At 41.7% G+C, this 23,653-nt stretch overlaps 2 protein-coding genes across 4 annotated transcripts in view; one reads left to right on the top strand and one right to left on the bottom strand.

Moving 5' to 3' along the window:
• Nucleotides 1–15,010, top strand: part of AKNAD1 (AKNA domain containing 1) — a 39,228-nt gene extending 24,218 nt beyond the window's left edge. The window contains exons 12-17 of the mRNA XM_048220473.2: nt 2,501–2,598; nt 6,702–6,824; nt 6,917–7,024; nt 9,065–9,146; nt 11,271–11,400; nt 12,166–15,010. Of these exons, the coding sequence (XP_048076430.1) occupies nt 2,501–2,598; nt 6,702–6,824; nt 6,917–7,024; nt 9,065–9,146; nt 11,271–11,400; nt 12,166–12,297 (673 nt within the window). The 3' untranslated portion in view covers nt 12,298–15,010. The remainder of the gene's footprint in view (nt 1–2,500; nt 2,599–6,701; nt 6,825–6,916; nt 7,025–9,064; nt 9,147–11,270; nt 11,401–12,165) is intronic.
• The window catches only part of STXBP3 (syntaxin binding protein 3), a 59,957-nt gene continuing 43,119 nt past the window's right edge, over nt 6,816–23,653 (bottom strand). For 2 of the 3 annotated variants that reach the window (XM_026484664.4, XM_057310414.1), the window contains 2 exons: nt 20,117–20,265; nt 18,422–19,325 (listed from right to left, as the gene is read on the bottom strand). In XM_026484664.4, coding sequence (XP_026340449.1) covers nt 19,231–19,325; nt 20,117–20,265 — 244 coding nt within the window. In that variant the 3' untranslated portion in view covers nt 18,422–19,230. Of the gene's footprint in view, nt 7,225–14,514; nt 14,616–18,421; nt 19,326–20,116; nt 20,266–23,653 lie in introns of those variants that run through there. The other variant, XR_007190296.2, reaches the window with a different exon arrangement.

Consider the following 23,653-nt stretch of genomic DNA (forward strand, 5'->3'; position numbering starts at 1 on the left):
GGTGAAGAATCATGGCTACAGCACAGGAAGGGTGGCTCGTCCTATCGGCTGGGTCAGAACATTACCCAGATGGGAGATTATGTGCACCATTTATAGCCAGCTCCTCCTCATGACTGAAAGTCTGCCCTGTCCCTCCCTCTGTCCCCAATCCCACTGGAAATAAACTTAATCCCATGTCTCGGGGTTTACTTGTCCCCATTCTTGAGCAAGAAATCTTGCAGAGGTTAAGAAGCTGTAAATTGTGCAAAAAAAGTGATCGATGTAAAGTCCTAAGGAGAAATCCTTAATGTTCTTGACACTTTGTTCGGATCAACTGTTAGCCCATGTGGATTCAGAATCATTTATTCGAAGCTTCTCTCTGTTAAGTGAGAGGCGCCACCTCCACGCTCAGGAGGCACTTGGATGGCGGGCCAAAGCTGGGCTAATTTACCCTGGGAAGGTCAAGAGTCAAGGAGGGAGGAGCTGTTTAGCAACCATTATTACATGTGCATAATGGGCTCCAACAGAAGCAGATGACAAGGTCTGAAGCTAGAAACTATTCCACCACGGGAATGGGCGCTTGTCCCAAGTGTTCTACTGAGTGTCCGCCCCCTAAAAAGGGAAACAGCATGGTGTTTGTGCTAAAAATGGCCATGCGTCATCTGGTGTGGGCCATTTCTTTAAACCCACGTGCCAGACATCGGCTTTGACTCTCCTGTAAATAAAGGAGCAATAATGAGACCTATGCCCTGAGCCACCCCAGGCCCACTATTTTTACTTATTGAATGAAACCTCGGTTTTGGAATTTTTTAAATTGTATTAATAAATATAATAGTTTGACATTTAAAAAACACTTTGATTAAGCATTTGAGGTATTAAATGTTCTCTTCCAAACTCCTAGTCTAGACCCTACAGATACTCTTAAGTACCAAGTTAGGTTCCAGACTAAATTTATCTTTTACGATGGACAAGAGGGAAAGAAAAGCACAGCAAGTGTGAAATCAGATCTAACAATGAATGTACCGCTGGGGTGTGAGGTAGAGAGACACATGATTTATAAATTGAAATCTTGGTAAACTACATAATACCTGAGGGATTAATTGAACAAAGGGCTAGATATACTCTTTACTCTTCTAGAAGGTTAGATAGCTCTCAGATGGGACATGTGCTTTATGAAGTTTGCTGATGTTTGAGGGATATTTATATGGATGCAGATTAATGATATATTTGCTACATATAAAATGTATATCCCTTTGTGCTATGTCTGATGCAGGATTTTTGATTTAAGAGCACACTTTAGCTACTTTGTCTTCTTGGAAAACTGCTCAAGTAGAATCACCCTTAGTTTCTATGTTTGGCAAAAAGATTTTAGTGCACAAAGAAGTTTAAAAGAGGCAGAAAAGGAAAGTCATGTGTGGGACTGAACTCTCTTGAAAGAGATCCAAGTTTTCCACTTTGGAGAGCAGATGTTCAAATGCCCCGAAGGCGGAGGGTGGAGACAGAAAATGAGGTGTGAGAAAATATGTGAGTCAGGAGTAAAGCATGTTTTTCCAAGGGGAGGGGAAGGGCCCAGCCTCTCAGCCCCCAGCCCCACCAACTCCAAGCACAACGCCTCTCTCCATGGGCAGAGGGCGGCCAGCGGCCTGGGCACGGTTGGGGGTGCTGCATTTGCCAAGCAACACCTGGGGCTCGTCCCTCTGTCCTGTCCCCCCACCCCTGTCCCGTCTCCTCCTCCCTCCCCCCATCAGTCTCATTCCTCTCGCCAGCTATGTCCAGGACATCATGGGCACAGTGCCTTCCACACTAAGAATGAACCGCTTTCCTGGAGGACTATCACTGTACCTCAGGGGCTGAGCGAGGGTTTTAAGAATTGTGATTAATTAGAATTTCTCTGAAGGAGTTAGAATTTCTGTAAAGAAGGGAGGCTGAAGCAACAGACAGGATAGAGAAAGCGTCCTGGTAAAGGACGACTGGACGGTATCTTTCTGATGCCCCCTGGTGGCCTTGTGCGGCTAAAATTAACCCTGTGGGCTCCCACCGCTTTTAGCCCCCACACACTGGACCAAATCCAGCTGGCTGGACGTTCTGGACACATTCAGCTCGCACTTGTGCAGCCAAAGCCACGTGACCTAGTACCGACAGGGAGCACAGCTTCTTCCCTAAGAGTTGATTTTTGAGACACGAATATGAAGAAAACTCTAAATTTTGCAATTCCATACTTCAAATTTCTATATTGCACATGTGTGCATGGTGATTAGATAGCATCCTCTGCGGAACAGAACAGATTGACTTTTTAACATTTAGTATATACATTCTTACCAGGCCAAGCGGTGCTGGGGGCGGTTTCTTAGAGGGAAGCTCTCAAACAGGCAGGCAGAGGGGAGCTCTGTGTTGAGGACAGGATGCCAGTATCGTCCCAGGCTCTGATGTAAGAAAGTTAACATTTCAGTTTTACCAGTACGCTCACGATCTCCAGGAGAAGCGGGCTAAACGTTTATGGGGTCTTATGCACCTTTTATAGGAAGGAAAACACGGAGAAAAAAGGGCACAGAAGGACCAACTGTGGAAGGTGTCCCCCTGCCATTCAAGAAAAGGCATTGCTTGCAGATTCGATTCTCAGTAAGTTGAGGGGCCCAGGGCTGCGGTCTCTCTCCATGGGTCTGCTCCCTGCTCCCAGACCATATGCCACACCACACAGCCTTACCTAGACGAGGGCGTGGCATAGTGTATGTTTTTTGCCACGTGCAAAGAATTAATAATGGAATAGATTCAAATAGATCAACTGTGGTCAGACCAGGTGAAAGTGCCCACCTGTGTCTGTGCGGGAATCCCAGGACTCCATGCACTCGGTCGTGAGGTGGCCTCAGCTCTGGGTGTCATCCTTCCAGCATGACCCGGAATCCCCACCTGGTGAGCTTCCTGGCCATGGGAGACTTGCTGCTGACTTGTCCATGCACATTTCACAGAAGCAAAGAAAACTAGAGCTGGGAGGAGACCGGGAGAGCACGCAGGACATGGAATTCAATGGTTTTAAGTCAGAGGAGCCTTCCTCCAAAGGTAGTTTAAGCAGAAAAACATCCCCTGGCAGAACCACCCTGGTTGAGGAAGAGGTGAGGCCGGGGCCTGTCTGTTCAGGCAGCTCCTGAGCACGAGAGCCCCCGCCCCAGCCCTCTCCACCCTGTTGATACGCGAGAACCCGGGCCCAGAGGCCTAACCGAGCTCGTTGATGCTCATTCATACAAGCTGTGGGCTGAGAGCCTTTCCTGACTCGGTGTTCTGTCTGTTCTGTCACACGTAGTTCTACATTTTCTTTTTTTTTTTTTTTAATTTTATTTATTTATTTGAGAGGGAGAGATAGTGAGACAGAGCAGTGAGAGAGAGCTTAACACCGGGGAGGGGTAGGAGAGGGAATAGCAGACTCCCCGCTGAGCAGGGAGCCCAACACGGGACTCAATCCCAGGACCCTGAGATCATGACCTGAGCCCCCCAGGCGCCCCGATGATTCATTTTCTTTTTCTTTCTTCTTTTTTTTTTTTTTAGAAATCTTTCTTTCTTTTTTTTTTTTAAAAGATTTTATTTATTTATTTGACAGAGATAGAGACAGCCAGCGAGAGAGGGAACACAAGCAGGGGGAGTGGGAGAGGAAGAAGCAGGCTCATAGCGGAGGAGCCTGATGTGGGGCTCCATCCCATAACGCCGGGATCACGCCCTGAGCCGAAGGCAGACGCTTAACGACTGCGCCACCCAGGCGCCCCCCGATGATTCATTTTCTAATAGTAATAGTAACGTGTCACTGATTGAACACCTACTATACCAGATTCCGCACCGGTACAGGCTTTCCGAGTGTGGTCAGAAGGCCCTGGGGGTCCCTGAGACACTCTCTGGGGGGTTGTGATGCCCTTTCTCTCTCCCAGCTGCATGTCCCGGCAGCCGATTGCCTGGAGGAGCAGCCGTGGAATTCAGCTGCCTTCTATTAAGCCAGGTATTCAAGACACCTGCCAAAACATAAAATACTGCCACTCTTCTGATACTTTTCATTTTAAAAAATAGCTCTTTTGCATTAAAAACCCGTTATTTTGGGGCATCTGGGTGACTCAGTGGGTTGAGCGTTGGACTCTTGGTTTCGGCTCTAGTCATGATTGCAGGGTCGTGGGATGAAGCCCCCATCAGGCCCTGTATTCAGCGCTGAGTCTGCTTGTCCCTCTCCCTCAGCCTTGGCCCCTCCCCACTCCGCGAGCACGTGCACACGTGCTCTTTCTCTATCTTAGATGGATAAAATTTTTTTAAAAACATAAAAAAGAAAAAAAAAAGAAACAGGGCGCCTGGGTGGCTCAGTCGGGTAAACATCTGCCTTCGGCTCAGGTCGTGATCCTCGGACGCTGGGGTCAAGCCCTGCGTCAGGCTCCCTGCTCAATGGGGAGCCTGCTTCTCCTTCTCCCTCTGCCTGCAACTCCCCCTGCTTGTGTGCTCTCTCGGGTATGAGTTCCTTTCAATAGATTGTCAATGTCAATTAAATAAATAAAATCTTTAAAAAATATTTTAAAAACCCCTTATTTTGTCAGCATGAAACGAATTACTGTTGGTTTTAAATGACATAATAAAAGTATTTTTAAATGTTTCAGTTTAAAATTCCATTTAAAAAAAGCCTTAGGACTGTCCATTTAGTCTTGGGAAGATCTGAATGATTCTGCACAAGCAAAAATGACTTGCAATTTATATTAGATACCTCTCTATAATAGATACCTCCATCTTCAACTGACTCAATGTCATATAATAGCTCTTCTCCAATGCAGGGTGAGGTTTTTCACCACAGGTACAAAAAATGGCTTATATTACGGTATATGATAGATAAAAACTATAATAAGCAAAAGCTCTTTAGGGTTCTTTTAAGAGTGTAAAAGAGTTCTGACATAAAAAATTTGAGAACTGCTGACGTAGTGTGTAACATTTAGCTATCCTTATACCCCTGTAAGTAGGAATTATTATCTTTATTTTACAGATAAGGAATGGGAGGCTCAGAGAAATTCAGTAACTTGCCAGTCAAAGAGCTGGTGTATTTCTACTGCTAGGTAGTGAAGTGTCCCAAAATGCAATGGTTCAAAACAACAAACATTTTCTATCTCAGAATTTCTATGGGTCAAGAATTTGGGAGCAGCTTAGCTGAGGGATTCAGGCTCAAGTTCTCTGATGAGGCTGTAGTCAGACATTGGCCAGTACCGCCATCATCGGAAGGCCTGACTGGGACTGGAGATGTGCCTCTAAGACGGTTCGCTCAAATGGCCATTGGGAGGAGGTCTTAGTTCCTCACCCTGTGTGCCTCTCCAGCAGGCTGCTTGAGTGTCATTATGACATGACAGCCAAGGGATCCAAGAGAAAGACCAAAATGGAAGCTTCAGTGTCTTTTATGACCTAGTTTTGGAAGTTATACATCATCACCACCACTTTATTTGTGAGAAGCAAGTCCCTAAATCCAGCCCACACTCAAGGAGAGAAGAATTAGGCTCTACGTCCTGAAAAACATATCAAAGAATTTGTGGACATATTTTTAACCATCACTGCTAACTCGTGGCAGACCCAGACTTCAAATTCAGGTCCATCTGAACCCCATGCTCTTTCCACCATACAACCTTCCCAGGGTGCACCCTCAATCCTCTACTGCAATCTCCTCGATTTATGGGTTGGGAAGGAATTCAATGACTATCTTTTTTAAGATTTTATTTATTTATTTATTTATTTATTTATTTATTTATTTATTTATTTGAGAGAGAGAGATAGTGCATGTACTAGTAGGGGGAGAGGAGCAGAGGGGAGGGAGAGAATCCCAGCAGACTCCACATTGAGCATGGAGCCCAACTCAGGGGGCTCGATCTCATGACCCCGAGATCACAACCTGAGCCAAAACCAAGAGTCAGATGCTTCACAAGCCGAGCCACCCAGGCGCCCCTCAATGACTACTGACCGAGATGTGGAAAAGAAAAAACATCCCTAGAGCTCATTCCATTGTGACTTAGTCTTTTAAAGATAATGTTACAAATGAGCAGAATCATGAGAGCAGCAAGGCAGTCTTTGTCCCCTGGTTTCACCTCTCCTGGAGCTGAGATGTTGCTTGAACAACGAAGCCTGATGCGCCCTCACACTCTGGCCTTACCTGGAAGGCTCCATCTCCCACAGCCTTCCAGGTTCTAGACCCGCACTAGACACACACGCTCTCTACTACGAGCCCCTCTGTGGTAAAGATAAGGGCAAAGCTATAATTCAATTTCCCGTATCGGCTTATGGATTTGATGTAGAGAAAAGCCATCTTTCCAACTGTCTGGGTGACAAAACACAAGCTCTTGGCCACACAGAGTCTGAGAAAAGAATGTGGGTGCGTCGGGGCAAATCGGGGAAAATATCGATCTAGCATTGTAGTTGACTCAGTGGGCCACATTCTCACAGACCCATCAATTCAGCAGACCTTCACTAAGCACCTACATGTGCGAGGAAAATCTTGAGACTTTCATATCAGATCTGTTATTTACCAAAACATCCCTCAGTTGTCATAAGGGGATTCCAGATGTCATCCCAAGGCTGGCAACTCCCCATGAGAACACAACTGGGGAAGTGGAACACTTTGGCGCCTACTACATACCTGGCGTGGTTAGGGCCCTACTCACCACACGGCATTTTATGACTCTAATGAAGAAACTCACGCTTCCTTTGTGTAACTTGGGCTTTTTCAGGTTCTGATGCAGGCCCCAGCTGCTCTTCTGCTTCTGGGACTGGACTGCAGAGTAATAAATGTGAGAACTGTGGCACTAAGAGTCATAATTCGAGAAGAGTCTGTGGCAAAAAGCCGCTTGAAGGTGAGTGCGACTCGGGGCCTTGCAAGGAAGGCCCACGTGGGGACAGCTGTTGTTCGCAGGAGTGAGTTGTATTTTTCATCTTTTCTTTTTAGAATTTCATTACAGATACAACATGCCAGGAGAGAATTACTTAAATCCTAACGAAAGAAGTGCCTTTGTCAAGCTCTGCTTTTTAAACGAAAATAAAAATTCTTCACCTTGTAAGTACATCTGCTGCACGATCTCATCTTTGTAAGCAGGCTGGTCTCCCAGGCGTGCGGGATCCGCGTCACACCGGCCACTGCTTCCCTTTGTGGGGGCCCTGCCCTCTCCAGTCTGCTGCCTGGCTCTCCAGCGCTCATCTGACGCTCCCGCATCCTGGATGGCCAGAGGCTGGGCCAGGGCTGGGAGATAGGAAATCCTAGCAATAAAGGACTCTGAAAGTTATTAAGTGCTAACTCAGTGTAAGTTAGTAACAAATGGTAAATATTTGCTACACAAATGACTAACTGAAGAGTCACCACTAGTATTGCTATTATTCAGGAGTGGGTGAAACATATCCCTACTAAAGGTCAGCATGTAAAGAAACAGACTATTTTTACACTCCTTAAACATCATCTTGCTAATTTCAATGCAAAATTTTGCTGTCTTTGGAAAAAAATTAAAAGCCCACATTTATTTATAAAGATGAATAAGACATGGCTCCTCCCTCCCCAAGGAGTTCACAATCTATTGAAAGGAACTCATACCCAAATAAGGAAGGTTCATACCAAAATGTGGTGCTAGAATTAACAAAGTCAGAGTGTGCTAAGGGAACAAAAGGGAGAGGAGGAAATACAGTGTTTTGCTTCTGAACCATATCTGGTCCTTTGACATTCTCTCTTTGTGGGAAAGCTCATACCTCTAGAGTTTTCTCTCCTTATCTGCGAACAGGGGCATCAGGGAGAATGTTTCTTATCTTTCACAATTGCCAATTTCCAAGATGAAAGAATGCCATTTACCTGATTGAACTCAGCTGCCCCCAGCTGCCAAATCCTTCAAGTGGATGTATTCTTTCAAGATATAATAGCCACTAAAACTCTGCAGAAGCAACAGAGCAGATTTCTTTACTATTTCCTTGTTCTTTGGGTCTGCAGCCCATGAGACTTGTCATTCCAATATGAGGGAACGAGGGATCAACAGTCATATGAAGTGTGACTTTGAGCTGCATTAGTAAATGTACAGTGGCCGAGAGGGTGGAAGTCATAGGGAGGCATGGCTCAACATTGAAAAGAACCTTCCAGAAATTGGAATGGAGTGGGCCATGGTGGGAGGTCGTGAGCCCCACCTGTAGGGATATCTCTACATTTCCCATCCGGAGACAATGTGTTTTGTTGGGATGTTGCAAATCTGCAGATCAGGCTAGAACTGGACCAGATGACCCTATGGTCCTTCCCAACTCTGAGTTTCTATGTTTCAAATAAAATCCAAAATTATATTTCGAGACCAGCAAAGGATTTAGACTGAGCTCATTAGTATCTCTGCTCATCATGACTTAAGTTTGGGTGGTCCACATGACTAATTTGGACTTTCTGGCTTCTGCTCTGCCTTCCATGTCTGAGGGACAATGTCTCCCAGTTCCCATGTCAAAAGGGACCCTCCTGAGGGGAAGTGAAGCCTAGCGACGAGAAACTGGTGAATAAGACAGGAGACCTGGAAAGGAGAACAGCAACAGAGAAGGCAGATTTATTGGCCACTGACTCTTTTGCTTTCCCTGACTTTCTTCTTGTCTTCCATGGTGACTTTCCTACATTTATCTTCTTTTCTGTTTAGTCTCTGTTTTCTGGAATTGTCTTAGTAACAATTCAGTTTCTGACTCCTGGAAACCTTGCTCCTGTGCTTGGGGAAGACTTCAATCCCTATCAACGGGATTACCCCTCCTCTTGTCAGATGAAGTAGTTGAGTCCACAGAAGTTGGACGGCAGTCTTGGATGTCACACAGTGAGCACCCAGCAAACCTGAACCTAGACTCCTGGGCTCGGGGCTATGGATAAAACTCCTTTCAAAAGTTGAATTTCTTAAAATAAATAAGTTGAATTTCTTTTCCTGAATTCAGAATACTTGATAGAAAGTTCTTTGTTTTCTATGTTCCCTAATTTTCTTCTTAAAATTTCATGAACTATTTCATTCATACAGAGAAGTTCGGGAAATGATACTCATACAGCCACCATTTAGGGATCATTTTTGATGCGCTGAGTTTAATCATAGCTAACATTTTTCAGCTTGTTCAGAACCAGAATGGAATTGTTCCCAGACATCAAATCCAAAATCTTCTCATGATGAACATGAGCCCATACCAGGAAAGTAAGTATTATTTTATTATTAATAATAACAAAAATGACTACCCATTAGTTGGGTACATACAGTGCACCTAGTGCACAAAATTACTGGCCCAAGATCACCTAGATCACGAGTAGTTGAGCCAAGATTCAAATCAAAGTATGGCTAATACTTCAAACATTCATTTATTCATTCAACAAGTATTTGAGTATCGATAGCAGGGTCCTGGGCCAGGTTCTGAGGACACAGTGAAAAGTTAAACTACTGTCCCGGCCTTCATGGAAGTTACTATTTTGGTAGAAGAGCCAGTCTTTGTGAGTGCCACAAAGGGGGTGTACTGAGTGCTATTACCTAATTTGGGGGTTCAGGGAAGCTGAACACCAAAGGATAGGTGTGAATCAACTAGCAAGGGGATGTAGAGGTAAGAGTGAAGACATTCCAGTCTACGAGAGCTTGCTGGAGTGGGAAGGCCCCTTGGCAAATTCCGGAACAGTGTAGTGCTCGTGGCTGTGGGGCATGATGGGACTGGTGAGGGGAAGCTGGTGGGATGGGCAGGGCCAGACCATGCAAGGGCTTGTAGGCTACAGGAAGGATTTCAGACTCTTGGGTATAATAAGCCAATGAAGTTTTTAACCGGGGTGTTCTTAAAGTTTCCCAGTGTTTTGAAAGATCATTCTAACTACCAAAGGAGTGGGAATGGAGTAGGGGAATCAAGGATTGGAGCACAGAGGCCAAGTAAGTGGCTAGTGCAATAATCCAGGTGAGATGAGAGCAGCTTGGCCAAGGGTGGTAGAGAAGGAAAGAGAGAGGTCTAGTATTCAAGAGCTATTTGGGAGGCAGAATCGACAGTGTAGCTGAGTGGTTAATGGTTGACAAGCCTCTGCATTCGCTCACTCCGTCTGAACCCACTAGCCACTACCATAATGCAGTGTAGTGTTTAAGACCTCTGGCGAGGTCTTGGGTTTGCATCTTGGTTCTGTGTCCTTGAGCTGGTTGCCTGACCTCTCTGGGCCTCCCTTTCCACACTGTATTTCCCCATTATTCCCCAAATGGGAATAATAATAGGGCCAAATTCATTGAGGACTGGGTCAACACATATAAAGCACTTGGAAAGGTACCTGGCGTTCAGCAAGTGATGGCTATTATTGTTGACCATGGTGACTGATTGGATGTGGGGAGACAGAGGACTCTGAAGCCCACGCCCTTTCCACTGCACTGCCCTGCCTGGAGTTTTTGATTAGTTAGGGCTTCCTGACGCTGCTGTTCTCTGATGCTCTCAACTGGACTATAGATCCAATGTGTTAAACTAACTTGCGGAACCACCTCATGTGAATGTGGTAGGGGAGGGGATCGAAGGGAGGCTTTGGGTCATAAGCATTTGAAGCCAGACTTTCTGCCACGAGTGTCATACGTACCAAAGAAATCATGCTTAACAGAAGGAATCTCAAGCCAGGGGGATGTGAGAATGGTTCCACGGCCCATCTGTCAACAGGCTAGGTCTTGTGGCATCCCTGAAGGCCACTACTCATGGTTGTGCAAAGCATAACACCAGGCGGTGCTCTTCGCATAGACTGTGAATGAAACCTCCCAGAGCTATGCAGTGCACAACTGGAACAACTGTACATGGTGACACTGGCCCCCCCTTATGCACCCAGACTATCAAGAGACAGAGTCATACTGATAGTGTAGTAGTCCAGGGGAGCCTGTTTTAAAGAGGTGTTGCTTTTATCCTTCTCCTGCTGCTGCCTCCTTGCTCTGTAAGCTCACTGGTGCTAGAATGAACTCAACTCAAAGTGCCTGCAATTGGCAGATTTGTGTGCATTTGTTTTATAAACATGCAGGGTAGAAGGTTGGCCTGAGAAGAATGAAAACCGAATAAAAATCGGTGTTTTGCCTCTTTCTGTGCCAAGGGAAGAAGAGACAGATTCTGGGAGAAAACACCCTTCATGGTCGTGGAACAAACTATTTCTGTGGTCAGCCACAACAGGACTATAAGAGCTACAAAGGGCAGAGAGTACACAAACTCCTCTGCCCCAACACACACACACACACACACACACACACACACACACACACACACACATTACTGAACCACCACAGAGCTAGGGGGAAGGGGGAGCTTTATACAAATATGCTTTTGCCTTCCAGAAAAAATCTTAAGGTTTTCATGACCTACAATTCAGACCTTGCTACACCCTCACCCCATTGCCACTTCTGCAGGATTTCTGGAAGCAAATCCTTAAGCAACTTTGGCAGTATGGAAGAAACAGAATCTGAGGTGAGGACTTAGGAAAAAAAACCCCAACATTCTAGAATCCTTGCAGCTTGTAAGTATGGTCTTGACCACAAAACTGATGGCTTTTAAATTATTACAGTATGGGTGCACCAGAAATGCTCCGCTAAAAACAATTTGTGCTCAGCACTAACATAGAGACGCACAGCCTAAGCAGCCACACGGTTTGTATTATTCCTAAATTGGTTCCAAGGGAAATTTCCTGGAGAAAGTGTTTGGTGGGTGGTGCTTCGGCCACGGGATCCCTTGGGCCAGGAGTGAAGGCAGCGGAGACAGTTTCCAGCCGCCCGCAAGCCTGTTCCAGTGACACTGGGGTTAGAGCTGCCCTCAGTTCCCTAGTTTCCAGGCAAATCCCAGGCCACTTTTCAAATGCTTCCAACGCAAGCACTAATCCCCCTGGGTGTCCTCTCAGGGGTTACGACCCCTCTGTCCCCTTCCAGGACCCCCAAGAGCTTGCCTTCTTTCTCACAGATCTCTTCCTCTGCTGCAAGGCAGCCGCCCAGCAGGTTGCTGATCTCACCCTCTGATTCACACTCACCAGTCACGTGTTGGGTCTTTTTTCTGTCCCTTTCCCTAAAAAATATATTCCATCTCAGACTGGTTTCCTAGGAAACCAACCGTCAAAAACAGGAATAGACTGGGTGGAAAAAGAATACTCCAAAAATTCCACCTTGCAATGTTTAATAATGAGATAACCCAATTAACAGAAACAGTAACTTTAAATAAAATGTGTGGACTTTTCCTCTGCAGATTTTAAACTCATCTCTGGATCATGCCCTAAGGACAGCCTCCATTTTGAAAGAAACAACTGATCGAATGATTAGAACTATTGCAGAAGATCTTGCCAAAGTACAGAGATGGAGGAATCGACTGAAATACTAGTTTGACTCAAGGCAACTGAGGACCTAAAAATAAGAAAAATGCAAAGAAAACTTGATCTTCCCCTAACAAGTATCTTATTATACCACTTAGGAAGGTGACTTTCTAGAGAAAATACCAAAACCATAAGAAATGGGGGGCACCAAGTACTTAAAAGGAAAAAACAACGGACCCCTGATTTTTAAAGTTGAAATCAACAAGTAGTTATTTTAAAATAAATCTGTTATTCCTAACGCATAATAAAAGAAATCAAAGCAATAAACTAGGGGCACTTGGCTGACTCCATGGGAAGAGCATGCAACTCTTGATCTCAGGGTCGAGAGTTCGAGCCCCACCCTGGGTGTAGAGATTACTAAAAAAAAAAAAAAAATAGAACCAAACTATACTTTTGCCTATTAGTATGGCAAAAATGAAAGTTTAGAAAAGCCAGTGTCAGCGAGGCTGGGGGTGATGGTGCTCTTGCACCCTGTGGACGGAAGTATAAATTGATACAACCTGGTGGGAAGGCAACTTGGTATCAAATCCTACAAATGTAAAAGCACTTACCTTCTCAGCAGCAAGCCCACTATTAGCAATTACTTCATAGGTGACTCACACAACAGGCCATGGTATTACACATGTGGCCACTGGAGCACTAAGGGAAGAGCCCCCAGTGGAACCAATCTAATACCTTCTGGGGTGATTCATAAACAAGGACAGTCATGCAGTTAGTGCTCTGCAGCCACTGAAAAGATGAGGTGGATTATCTTGTAAGATAGTGAAGAAAAGCAAGAACGACTAATAATACATGTAGTGTGATCCCATCTGTGTATGTTTTTTAAAGGGCAGACATATTTTCTGGGAACGATGCAGAAGGATATTCAGTGGACCTCTAGGAAATGGAACCTGGGAGTTGTTCAGGGAAGGAAGAAAATCTTAACTTGTACTTTCTGTATGGTATGAAATTCTTACAATATGTTTATAATGTAAATTACATGAAGATCTCTTGAAGTCCAGATGCAAAAACATTAGTCCTAGATTAATGAATATGGGACAAAAGTGAAGACAAGTCACTAAAACTATGTAGCAGAGATTAACTAACTGTGGCATTTCATGTAGAACGTCAGAACGAGATTTTGCTTTGCTTCCTTAAGACTGATTTATAACCTCTTTAATGACAGAGTAGCGCATGATTTGCTCTTTCCCTGCTTCCTGAGGTCTCTCTTCATTCAAAACAGTCAACAAATGGTCTCCCAGCCCCCAGAGCTTTGTTCAGTGGTAAAAAGAGTTGAATCCATTCCCACTTTGAAGATTTTGTGGCCAAGGCAGCTGCTATTTGCCTAGCTGGCTGGAGAATGGGCTATTTTTAACTTTGGGGCTTGGAAATTGGTTTAGGGTGCCTTAGAAGAGATAAAGCAGGGCCAGCCTGAAGATACCTCTGACTTTGTGGCTAAAGGTACTTTAAGCCGTGGCACCATAAGGAAGAGAGTGAAGGTAGCATTTTAAGAGAAAAAAGGGAGCTTAAACTGTGTATATGCTAAGAGGCTTCTAGATTCATCACTTACCTAAATTTAATCACAACTTGATAACCTGTTTTGTGTGCCAAGCATCACTATCCCATCCCCAAGTTTGAAATTACACTTCTCTAAGTTGAAGGGTTCTGTACGATTCATTAGTTCTTAACCTTTTCTGAGTTCAACCCTCTTTGAGAAACTGATGAAAGCTATGCAGTCTCTCTCCCCCATGCTCCACTCGTGGGGAAAAGGGATATAAGAACACACAGAATTTTTAAAAGTTCATGGACACCTAAATCAAATCTATGGAACCCAGGTTAGAAAGGATCACCATAAATGAATATTCCTAAACCCTCAACTAACCTTTAGAGAAACTACTGTAATCATTTATTTAAAAATATGGCCTATCTCTGCTTTATTACACTATATTCTAAATGTAATTTTACATTTCCTTAATGATTGAGGATTATTATGAACCATCACTGCAACATGCTTAATCCAAGAAACAGAAATAGGGCAACATCCTAAAGAATTTCTGGAAAAGTGCTAGGCTCTGATTTGCAAAGGTAACTTTATATTTACTGATTATGTGGCCTTGGCTGTCTCCTCCCTTCTTTGTGTAAATTCTGACCCATCTCTCCTCTAATTCTGCTGCAGTAACAAACCAGAAAAACAAGCTCATTAGGTAAAAGTAATTGTATTTCTAATGCTGAGTCAAGGGGCTCACCATTGCTGAGAGCAGTGGGGTTGTAAACACCTGGCAGTATCCACCGTCCAGAGGCCTTTTCTGTGTACTTCCAACGGCAGCTGTGCTCTGGTGGCTTGAGGCTGCCAGGAGCAAGAAGCAGGATGAGGGGGAATGCTTTGAACTCTTTAATAAAAAAATTCTAGCCATCCATTTTATTAGATTATACAAATGAAAACTCATCTTTTAATCACTCCTTTCAACTGTAATCTTACAGTTAGGGATTTAAAACAGACCTAATTCATACTAAATTTGAGTATGTTTATTTATTTTTAATACCCAAAATGTTGTTTTGGTAGTAGAAATTTGACTGTGGAATGAAGACTTTGTTGCTCCTTTGATTTTAAAAGAAACCTGCCTGCAACCTGACAGAATTCACAAAAGGCTATGAATACCTATAGCAGAACTAAGTTATGGGGGCATCACGTTTTACAAAATAAACTGTAGGATCTGGGCCTTTGAGGCTCAAATCCAAGAATTTTCGTGTCTTTGTGAATGGCTATTTTTCTTATTTTTTTGTGAATATGGCTGAACAATGTGAATCCACTATACTTTATAAACCAAGCACATTTCAACAGGAAGCAAATGTGGGCTTCTGAGATAGCGAATAAATGGTTTCAGTTAGTTGTAAGAGTGAAATATCTTTTTCAGGGTCTTATCAGAATCTGTAATTGCTAATTCTGGAGGCAGAATCAGTTTATACCAGGAATTTGTGTGAGATGACAACTTATGTTTTCGAGTTCAGTAAGCGATTTAGGAAACAGGATCTAATTCTAAGCCTAAAATACATGTAAAGTGGAGGCCTCCGAGGATCTCACAGCACTGTGATAGGACAAAGTAATCACTGAGGTGTTAAGTGACTGAATGAATGGGCCAGTGTGTGCTGTCATCACGCTCTTGGTTCCATTTGTCACAGGGCATTGGATCAGTGTAAATTTCTGTTCCACACACATACTAACTCGGACACATAGTAACCAAGGTATACAAGGGCCTCAGATAAAACACAGACACCAAAAACCAACCCTTTCCCTGGCAATGAACTGTTCCCATGTTCGATGCACAAAGAGAGCCGTGTACTAACAAGCTTTCCTCCCCACGATGCACACCCAGGTTAAATCACATAACCTTCTTGTGCCCTAGTTTTCTCAGTTTTCAAAGGGAGATGATAATAGTGCGCATCCTCACAGGATTAAACAAGAAGATTCAGTGAGGTAATGTAAGCACTTTGAAACAGTGCCTGGCACGTATAGAGCTCTAAGTAAGCACTTGCATATTATTATTTTGTTATCACTACCTAGTAAACTAGCAAGTTATGAAGTTAATATATCAAACCAATAACATTCCTATATAATGTTTTTGAAAATAATATAAAAGATCCAATTCACATGGAACCACAAAAGAAAGATAGGACAACTGCAGTACCTATTTGAAGAAAATAAAGGTTTTGAAGGTTATAAAGATTTAAAATAAAAAGACATTCTATATTCCTGAATTTTAAGTTTCAATATTATAGGCTGTCAATTTTTTTTTTTTTTTAGAGACTTTATTTATCTATTTGAGAGACAGAGAGAATGAGAACAGGGTGAGGGGCAGAAGAAGCAGACTCCCCACTGAGCAGGGATCCTGATGCGGGACTCAATCCCAGGACTCCAGGATCATGACCTGAGCCGAAGACAGATGCTTAACTTACTGAGCCACCCAGGTGCTCCGAGCTGTCAATTCTTAAATTAACCTATAAATTTATTGCAAACCTAATGAAAATACCAAAATAATCTTTGGTATTAACAAAATGATACTAAAGTTCATTTAGAAAGATGTAATAGCTAGAAAATCCCTGAAAAATAACCATGATTAAGGTGTGGGTGGAGTAGAGATTATAACTGCCACACATTAAAATATAGCATGAATTAGGGTTGCCTGGCTGACTCAGTGAAGCATTCCACTCTTGATCTGGGGGTCATGAGTTCGAGCCCCACGTGTGGCATGGAGCTTACTTAAAATTTTTTTACTTTTTTTTTTTTTTAAGATTTTATTTATTTATTTGACAGAGAGAGAGCACAAGCAGGGGGAGCGGAAGACAGAGGGAGAGGGAGAAGCAGGCTCCCCGCTGAGCACAGAGCCCGACGCGGGGCTCAATCCCCAGGACCCTGGGATCATGACCTGAGCCGAAGGCAGATGAAACACTTAACTAAATGTACCACCCAGGCACCCCTAAAATTTTTTTTAAATAAAATAAAACATAGCATGAATTAAAATAGATAGGGAAAAAGACACGAACTATAGGTCAATAAAAGAGAATTCAGAAATAGACCCAAATACAAATATAAATTTAGTCTATGATAAAGGTAGTATTTCAGACTAGACAGGGAAAGAGGGATTACCCAATAAAAATCTGTACAATAGCTGGCTATTTAGGAAGAAAGCTGGATCCCTGTTAAATGCTGTATCAGTCAGGGTTCACAATAGGAACAGAAACTCCGCAGGTATTTCAAAGAATAGAATTTAATACAGGTCCTTAAAAATCAGAGAAAAAAGAGTGCCTGGGTGGCTCAGTCAGTTAAACATCTGACTTTGGCTCAGGTCGTGATCCCGGGGTCTTGAGACTGAGCCCTGCCTTTGGTTCTGCGCTCAGTGGGGAGTCTAAGTCTGCTTCTCCCTCTGCCTCTGCCCCTCCCCCTGCTCGTGCTCTGTCTCTCTCAAATAAATAAGTAAATAAAGTCTTTTTTAAAAAACCAGAGAAAAAGCCGAAGGGGCAGAAACTGGGAGCCAACATGCTTTTAGACTCAAGGTTCTATCATCTTCTGGGATGCAGGGCACAGGAAGTCAGTGCCCCTGCTGCCACCAGCACTGGCTCATGCCCACGCAGCAGGGGACAGACAAAGAAATACGGAATCTAGTTGCTACAAACAACTTCAGGTGGCAGGAGCCTGCCTGTCCACTAGACGGTACATGAGCTCTACCTTCCAACTCTTGACCAAATGCCAATCACTGGCAGAACCTAACCACTTCCAAACCCTGCTTATCTTAAGTCGGCAAAACTTCATTTCTAGCTTTTCATCCCCTGTGGTGTGAGATGGAGAGGCATGGGACATAATGCCAAGTGCTAAGAGACCATACCTAGCACACATTCTCACACTAAAGCCAATTCCAGATGGATGAAAGAATTACCTGTAAAAATAAAATGAACCTATTGAAATGTTCTACAAGAAACAATGAGTGACTTTATCATTTTAGTTGTAAAAGGTTATTTCTAAGTACAACATATAATTCAGAAACCAAAAAGGAAAAGCTATGGGTTTATCTACATAAAAATTTAAAATGGTGATTATCTATCAACATGTTGACTCTTGGACAACACAGGTTTGAACTACACAAGTCCACTTACACACAGATTTTTTGGATAAATACAGCATAATACTGTAAATGTATTTTCTTATGATTTTCTTAACATTTTTTTCTCCCACTTAGTTTATTGTAAGAATACAATATATAATACGTACAACACAAAATTTGTGTTAACAGACTGTTTATGTTTTCGGTAAGGCTTCTAGTCAACAGTAGGCCATCAGTAAAGTTTTTGAGGAGTAAACAGTTTTTCAAGAGATTTTCAACTGCACGGTTGGGGTTGGGGGGCAGGGGTCAGCAACCCATGTTGTTCAAAAGTTAACTATATTTTAAATGCACAAATACTTTGACGGCTATGCCATTGCTAGAAATTTATATTATAGAAGTATTTGTGTGTGTTTGCAAAGGTATGTACCCAAACAATGCAGCATTACATGTAAGAGCAAAACTCGGAAGACGAGTAATATATAAAATTATGAGGCCGCTATGAGGCCGGGTAAAAGCAGAGGTTTGAAATGAAGACGTTCCCTCTGTGTAACACATGTGCGGACATATCCCTTTATTATCCAACCTTATACAAATATTACATTGTTTTTATAAAAAGTCAACAGGGGCTATCTTGGTGGGAAGATTATGGTGCATTATTCTTTCTCTTTTTTGCAACTCTCTGATTTAGAACTTTTAAGCTTCCCGACTTGCCCATCATCCCCTGCCCCCCAAAAGATAACTTTTTAACTATACATGTATTTTCTCTTAGAATATTCACACTTATTTTTGGTTTTCTACTTTAAACATACATGATTTTGAAATTACATAAAACTATGTTCTTTAGAAGTATCTGGGAAGACAGTTTACACTGCGAAATTATTCTATTTCTATTTTACACATAAAGAGATTATGAATTTCAATTGAAAAAAACCCTGCACTTATAGAAAATCATTCTATGACACATACCCTTACAATTTTTACTTTTATAGCCTTTTCATTTAAAATCATTCTTTCCCAAAAAAACTATACTTGAACATAAGACAGATAAGTATCTGATAAGTAATTAATATGTACACAGGTAGTTGTGAAGAATTATCCACAATTCTAATATATTCAGTTCCAAAGGTGAAAAATTTCCTTTTAGAGAGCATTTTAACATTTCTTCTCAGCATCTACAAAGCAGCAACACTCTTTAAATTATTAAAATGGCAAATCCAATGATATGTAATCATAAAGTCCCTTAAGAAATATATTTGAAAAATCATTATTCCATAAAATATTTACATTGTTTAAATTACATGATAGCAACCTTATCTTGATTAATTTTAGTTGAACATGTTAATAAGTATCTCCAAAAAAAAATAATTATTCATCCTTAATAAAGGAGACTTTATCCTTGGGTTTATTCAGCATCTTTATATCATCCAAAAGCTTTCTGGGTGTTAAAATATGCGTAGAACCTGGTAGGAGAAAAGATAAATTTTCAGAGGCCAGAAGTTAAGTAGATTCTCCTTGGCTAATTTTATTGCCCTGTCCCTCAATTTGCAAAGTGCCATAGCTTGGGGGCAATTTAACAAAATTTCTATAGGACACATTCCTAAAATCTGCTTATACTACAATATTTCAGTCCTTCCTCTTCATTGAACGGCACGCTCAGTAAACCACTCCTAATACTTTGTCTACTCTGTGCGATACATTGATATGCTGAAGATGAAAACTGGAGGTTACTGTACCCCTGTGGCAGAACAGAACAGTTACTGCTCAATCACAGGATCATTAAGCAGTGCTGCAGATTTAGACCTGGTGTACAAATGCTGCATTCCATAGTTGAGCGGAATTTCTACATCAGTGGCTTTGACTGAAGATCTTAAAACTAAATTCCATATAGGACTTGCCAATGTCAGGTTCACATCCACAAAAACATTCAAAGTATTCTGTAGTAGAAATGTATTCATGCCTCAAAAATTATTTAATAATAAGGGCAAGACTAGAACATAATATTTTAAAGGACATATTTAATAATATCTAAATAATACAATATTTTGAAGCTTATTCCCTCAAAATCAGAATATTTAAAAATCAACTTATCAAAAAAGTCAACCAGGAAAAAACTCTAGTACATCAGAAAAAACACACTATGATTAATAAGTTTTTTTGCACTCAACAATTTAGACCTACATGTAATCTACAACATAAAGTTTTACAGTTAGTTTGTTTAAAAAAAAACTAAAAAGAGGAAAAAATGTCTTACCAATAATAACTTCACAGGATTTATGTGCTTGAGAAACTTCATAAGCACAACGCATTTCAGAGTATGTAATTCCTCCAATTACAAAAACAATCAGTTTTGACCCATTTTTTCGGTCCTCTAAATAATTAGCTCTGGGTTTCTGGCGAGCACTAAAAAATAAACATACACAAACATGTTAAAAACATTTCCAAAGCCATAGTGCTTGTAGAGTTTTAAAAAAGCCTAACTCCAGCAAACTCAAACTCAAATTTGGCACCAATTACCCTGTTTTTATGGAAATGTCTTAACAATGGTATGACTGGAAAACTAAGACAGGTTAGGTAGGACAGCCCCACTTCAAATTTAATTTTGATTTAATAGAGAGTTTGGACAAATCACTCATAACCTAGTTTAGCATTTTTATGCATAAAATAAAGTTGACATTGACAGTCTATATACCTGAAAAGTCTATGACTTACCATTTTTAAAAAAAGATTGATTTATTTATTTGAGAGAGAGAGTGAGAGAGAGCAAGTGTAGGGGGGAGGAGCAGAGGGAGAGGGAGAAAGAAACTCAAGCAGACTCCATGCTGAGCAGAGAGCCTGATGTGGGGCTCGATTCCAGGACCCTGAGATCATGACCTGAGCCGAAACCAAGAGTGAGACACTTAACCAACTGTGCTATCCAGGTGCCCCAAAAGTCTATGACTTTCTGTCTTAAAAACCCTTTTGTTTCAGTGCCTTTCCCATTTTTTTAACTTCAGAAAGTCATAGACTTCTCAAGTATGTTATTTCTTCATATGAAATAAAAGAGTGTCAGCTCTATTTTATAGGTACAGGGAGGGAAGCACAGGTACAGATTTGGAGCCGATGTGGTACCGGGACATCCCATGCTGGAACTCAGTGAGGTAGGGCGGTAGGAGGCACCAAACACATATCTGCACTCCCATGTTCACTGTCGCATTATTCACGATAGCCAAGACATGGACAACACTTAAACGTCCGTTGGTGGAGAGACGGATAAAGAAGATGCAGTGTATATATGCAGTGGAATATTATTCAGCCTTTTAAAAAAAGAAGGAAAGGGGCACCTGGGTGGCTCAGCAGTTAAGCGTCTGCTTTTGGCTCAGGTCATGATCTCGGAGTCCTGGAACTGAGCCCTGAGGTGGGCTCCCTGCTCAGTGGGGAATCTGCTTCTCCCTCTCCCTCTGCCCCTCCCTCCCGCCGGTGCTCGCACATTTTCTCAAATAAATAAATAAAATCTTAAAAATAATTTAAAATAAAAATTAAAAAAAGAAGGAAATTCTGCCTACTGCAACAACGTGGATGAACCTGAAGGACATTATGCTAAGTGAAATTACGTTGGACTCGGAAAGACAAACACTTCTATGCGGAATCTGAAACAGTCAAATTCATAAGGCAGAGAATAGAATGTTGGTTGCCAGGGACTGGGCGGGGGAGGGGAAATGAGGTAGTGTTGGTCAAAGAACACAAAGTTTCAGTTATGCAAGATGAATTAATTCTGGAGATCTAATGTATTGCATGGTGACTATAGTTAACAAAATCTGCTTGAAAACTGCTAAAAGGGTGCGCCTGGGTGGTTCAGTCGTTAAGCGTCTGCTCTCGGCTCAGGGCGTGATCCCAGAGTTCTGGGATGGAGCCCCACATCAGGCTCCTTCGCTGGGGGCCTGCTTCTTCCTCTCCACTCCCCCTGCTTGTGTTCCCTCTCTCTGTCAAATAAATAAATAAAATCTTAAAAAAAAAACCTGCTAAAAGGGTAAATCTTAAATTATTAAATTAAGCATTCTCACCACACACACACACAAAAGAAAGAAAATGTTAAATTTGTGGGGGTGATGGATATATTAATTAGCTTGTGATCATTTTACAATGTACATGTATCAAAACACCAAGGTGTAGATATTAAACATATACAGTGCTATTAAGTCAATTACGCCTCAATAAAGCTGTTAAAAAAAGACCTGGTTACAACTCTGATTCTGCTTCTTTCTAATTCAGTAAGACTTTCAGCAAGTTACTGAACCTCTAATATTCAAGGGTTGTTTTCAGGATTAAATGAAGTAATGCAGAGGATACACGAAACATGGAATCTGGTACCAGGGAAGCACTCAATAAATAATAGCTAATATTTCTATCATTTCCTCCCCCAGATGCTCTAGGTCAGCACTGCCCAACACAGCAGCCACCAGCTACATGAAGCAAATTTAAATTAATTAAAATTAAATAAAATTTAAAACGCGGTCACACTGGCCACATATCAAGTGCTCAACAGTTCCATGTGGCTACTGACTCAATACTGGAGAGGGCAGATATATGACATTTCCATTACTGCAAGAAAGTTCTATGGGATAGCACTGCTCAAGAGCACAGGAATCACTTTTTTTGTTCTCACACTCCACTGGTAAAAATTTTGAGCTTTTATGTGAAAAGTAAATATTTCAAAATAAAAATGTATGTACTTCTATTAACAATATATATCAGTTTATAAATTATATATGTATACTGGTATATATTAATAAAGCATAATTTCTCCCTTTTTTAGGTAAAAATAAATAACCCCCAGATCATCTTGTTATCCATCTTGGAATCCATGTTCTAGAGGACTTCTAAGACCCTGAAATGTAGGATCCCATGGTAAACTTTTAATAATGTTCTTGTCTAGATAATTTCCACCTGCCATCTTAAGGAATGATGAGGGCATAAACAACAGAAAAAAAGTAAAAAGAATCAGTAACTGGTTTTAAAAGATGAAACAGGAATAAGATACACTCACAATTCCCATATAAAGCAAATCAAGGAGATACTAAAAGTGCAATTTTGGTTTAAAAACTATTTCAAGGGGTGCCTGGGTGGCTCAGTTGGTTGAGTATCCAAATCTTGATTTCGGCTCAGGTCATGATCTCAAGAGTTGTGAGATCAAGCCCTGTGTCAGCTCCGTGCTCAGTGGGGAGTCTGCTTGAGATTCTTTCCCTCTGCCCCTTACACTCTCATTCTCTAAAATAAACCTTAAAAAATATTTTTTCAAAAGAAAGAGAAACAGAAGAGAAATAGAGTAAGAACAAACAACAAAAAAAGGAGATAATACTGCTCAAAACAATTATGTGACTCTAAAAATTTTTAAATTTCTGAATAGCAATTTTAGGACAATGGGATTATATTTAATGTGTTTCACATACATGTAAAAGATGTTGTGCTAGTGTTTTATATTCTGATAGATATAAAAACAATAATTAAAGCCCTAGATCCTGAAAATCTCACTCCAGAACGCACCTAGAAGTTTTAGTTAAAATAAGAATGAACTTTTAATTTTTTAAATTTTTTAAAATTTAAATTCAATTAATCAACATACAATGTATTATTTGTTTCAGGGGTACAGGTCTATGATTCATTAGTCTTATATAATACCCAGTGCTCATTATAACACATACCTTCCCAATGTCCATCATCTAGTTACCCCATCCTTCTCCCCCTTCCCCTCCAGCAACCCTCAGTTTGTTTCCTATGCTTAAGAGTCTCTTATGGTTTGTCTCCCTCTCTG

Source organism: Ursus arctos, unplaced genomic scaffold, assembly GCF_023065955.2.
Source record: "Ursus arctos isolate Adak ecotype North America unplaced genomic scaffold, UrsArc2.0 scaffold_12, whole genome shotgun sequence".
Classification (NCBI taxonomy): Eukaryota; Metazoa; Chordata; class Mammalia; order Carnivora; family Ursidae; genus Ursus; species Ursus arctos.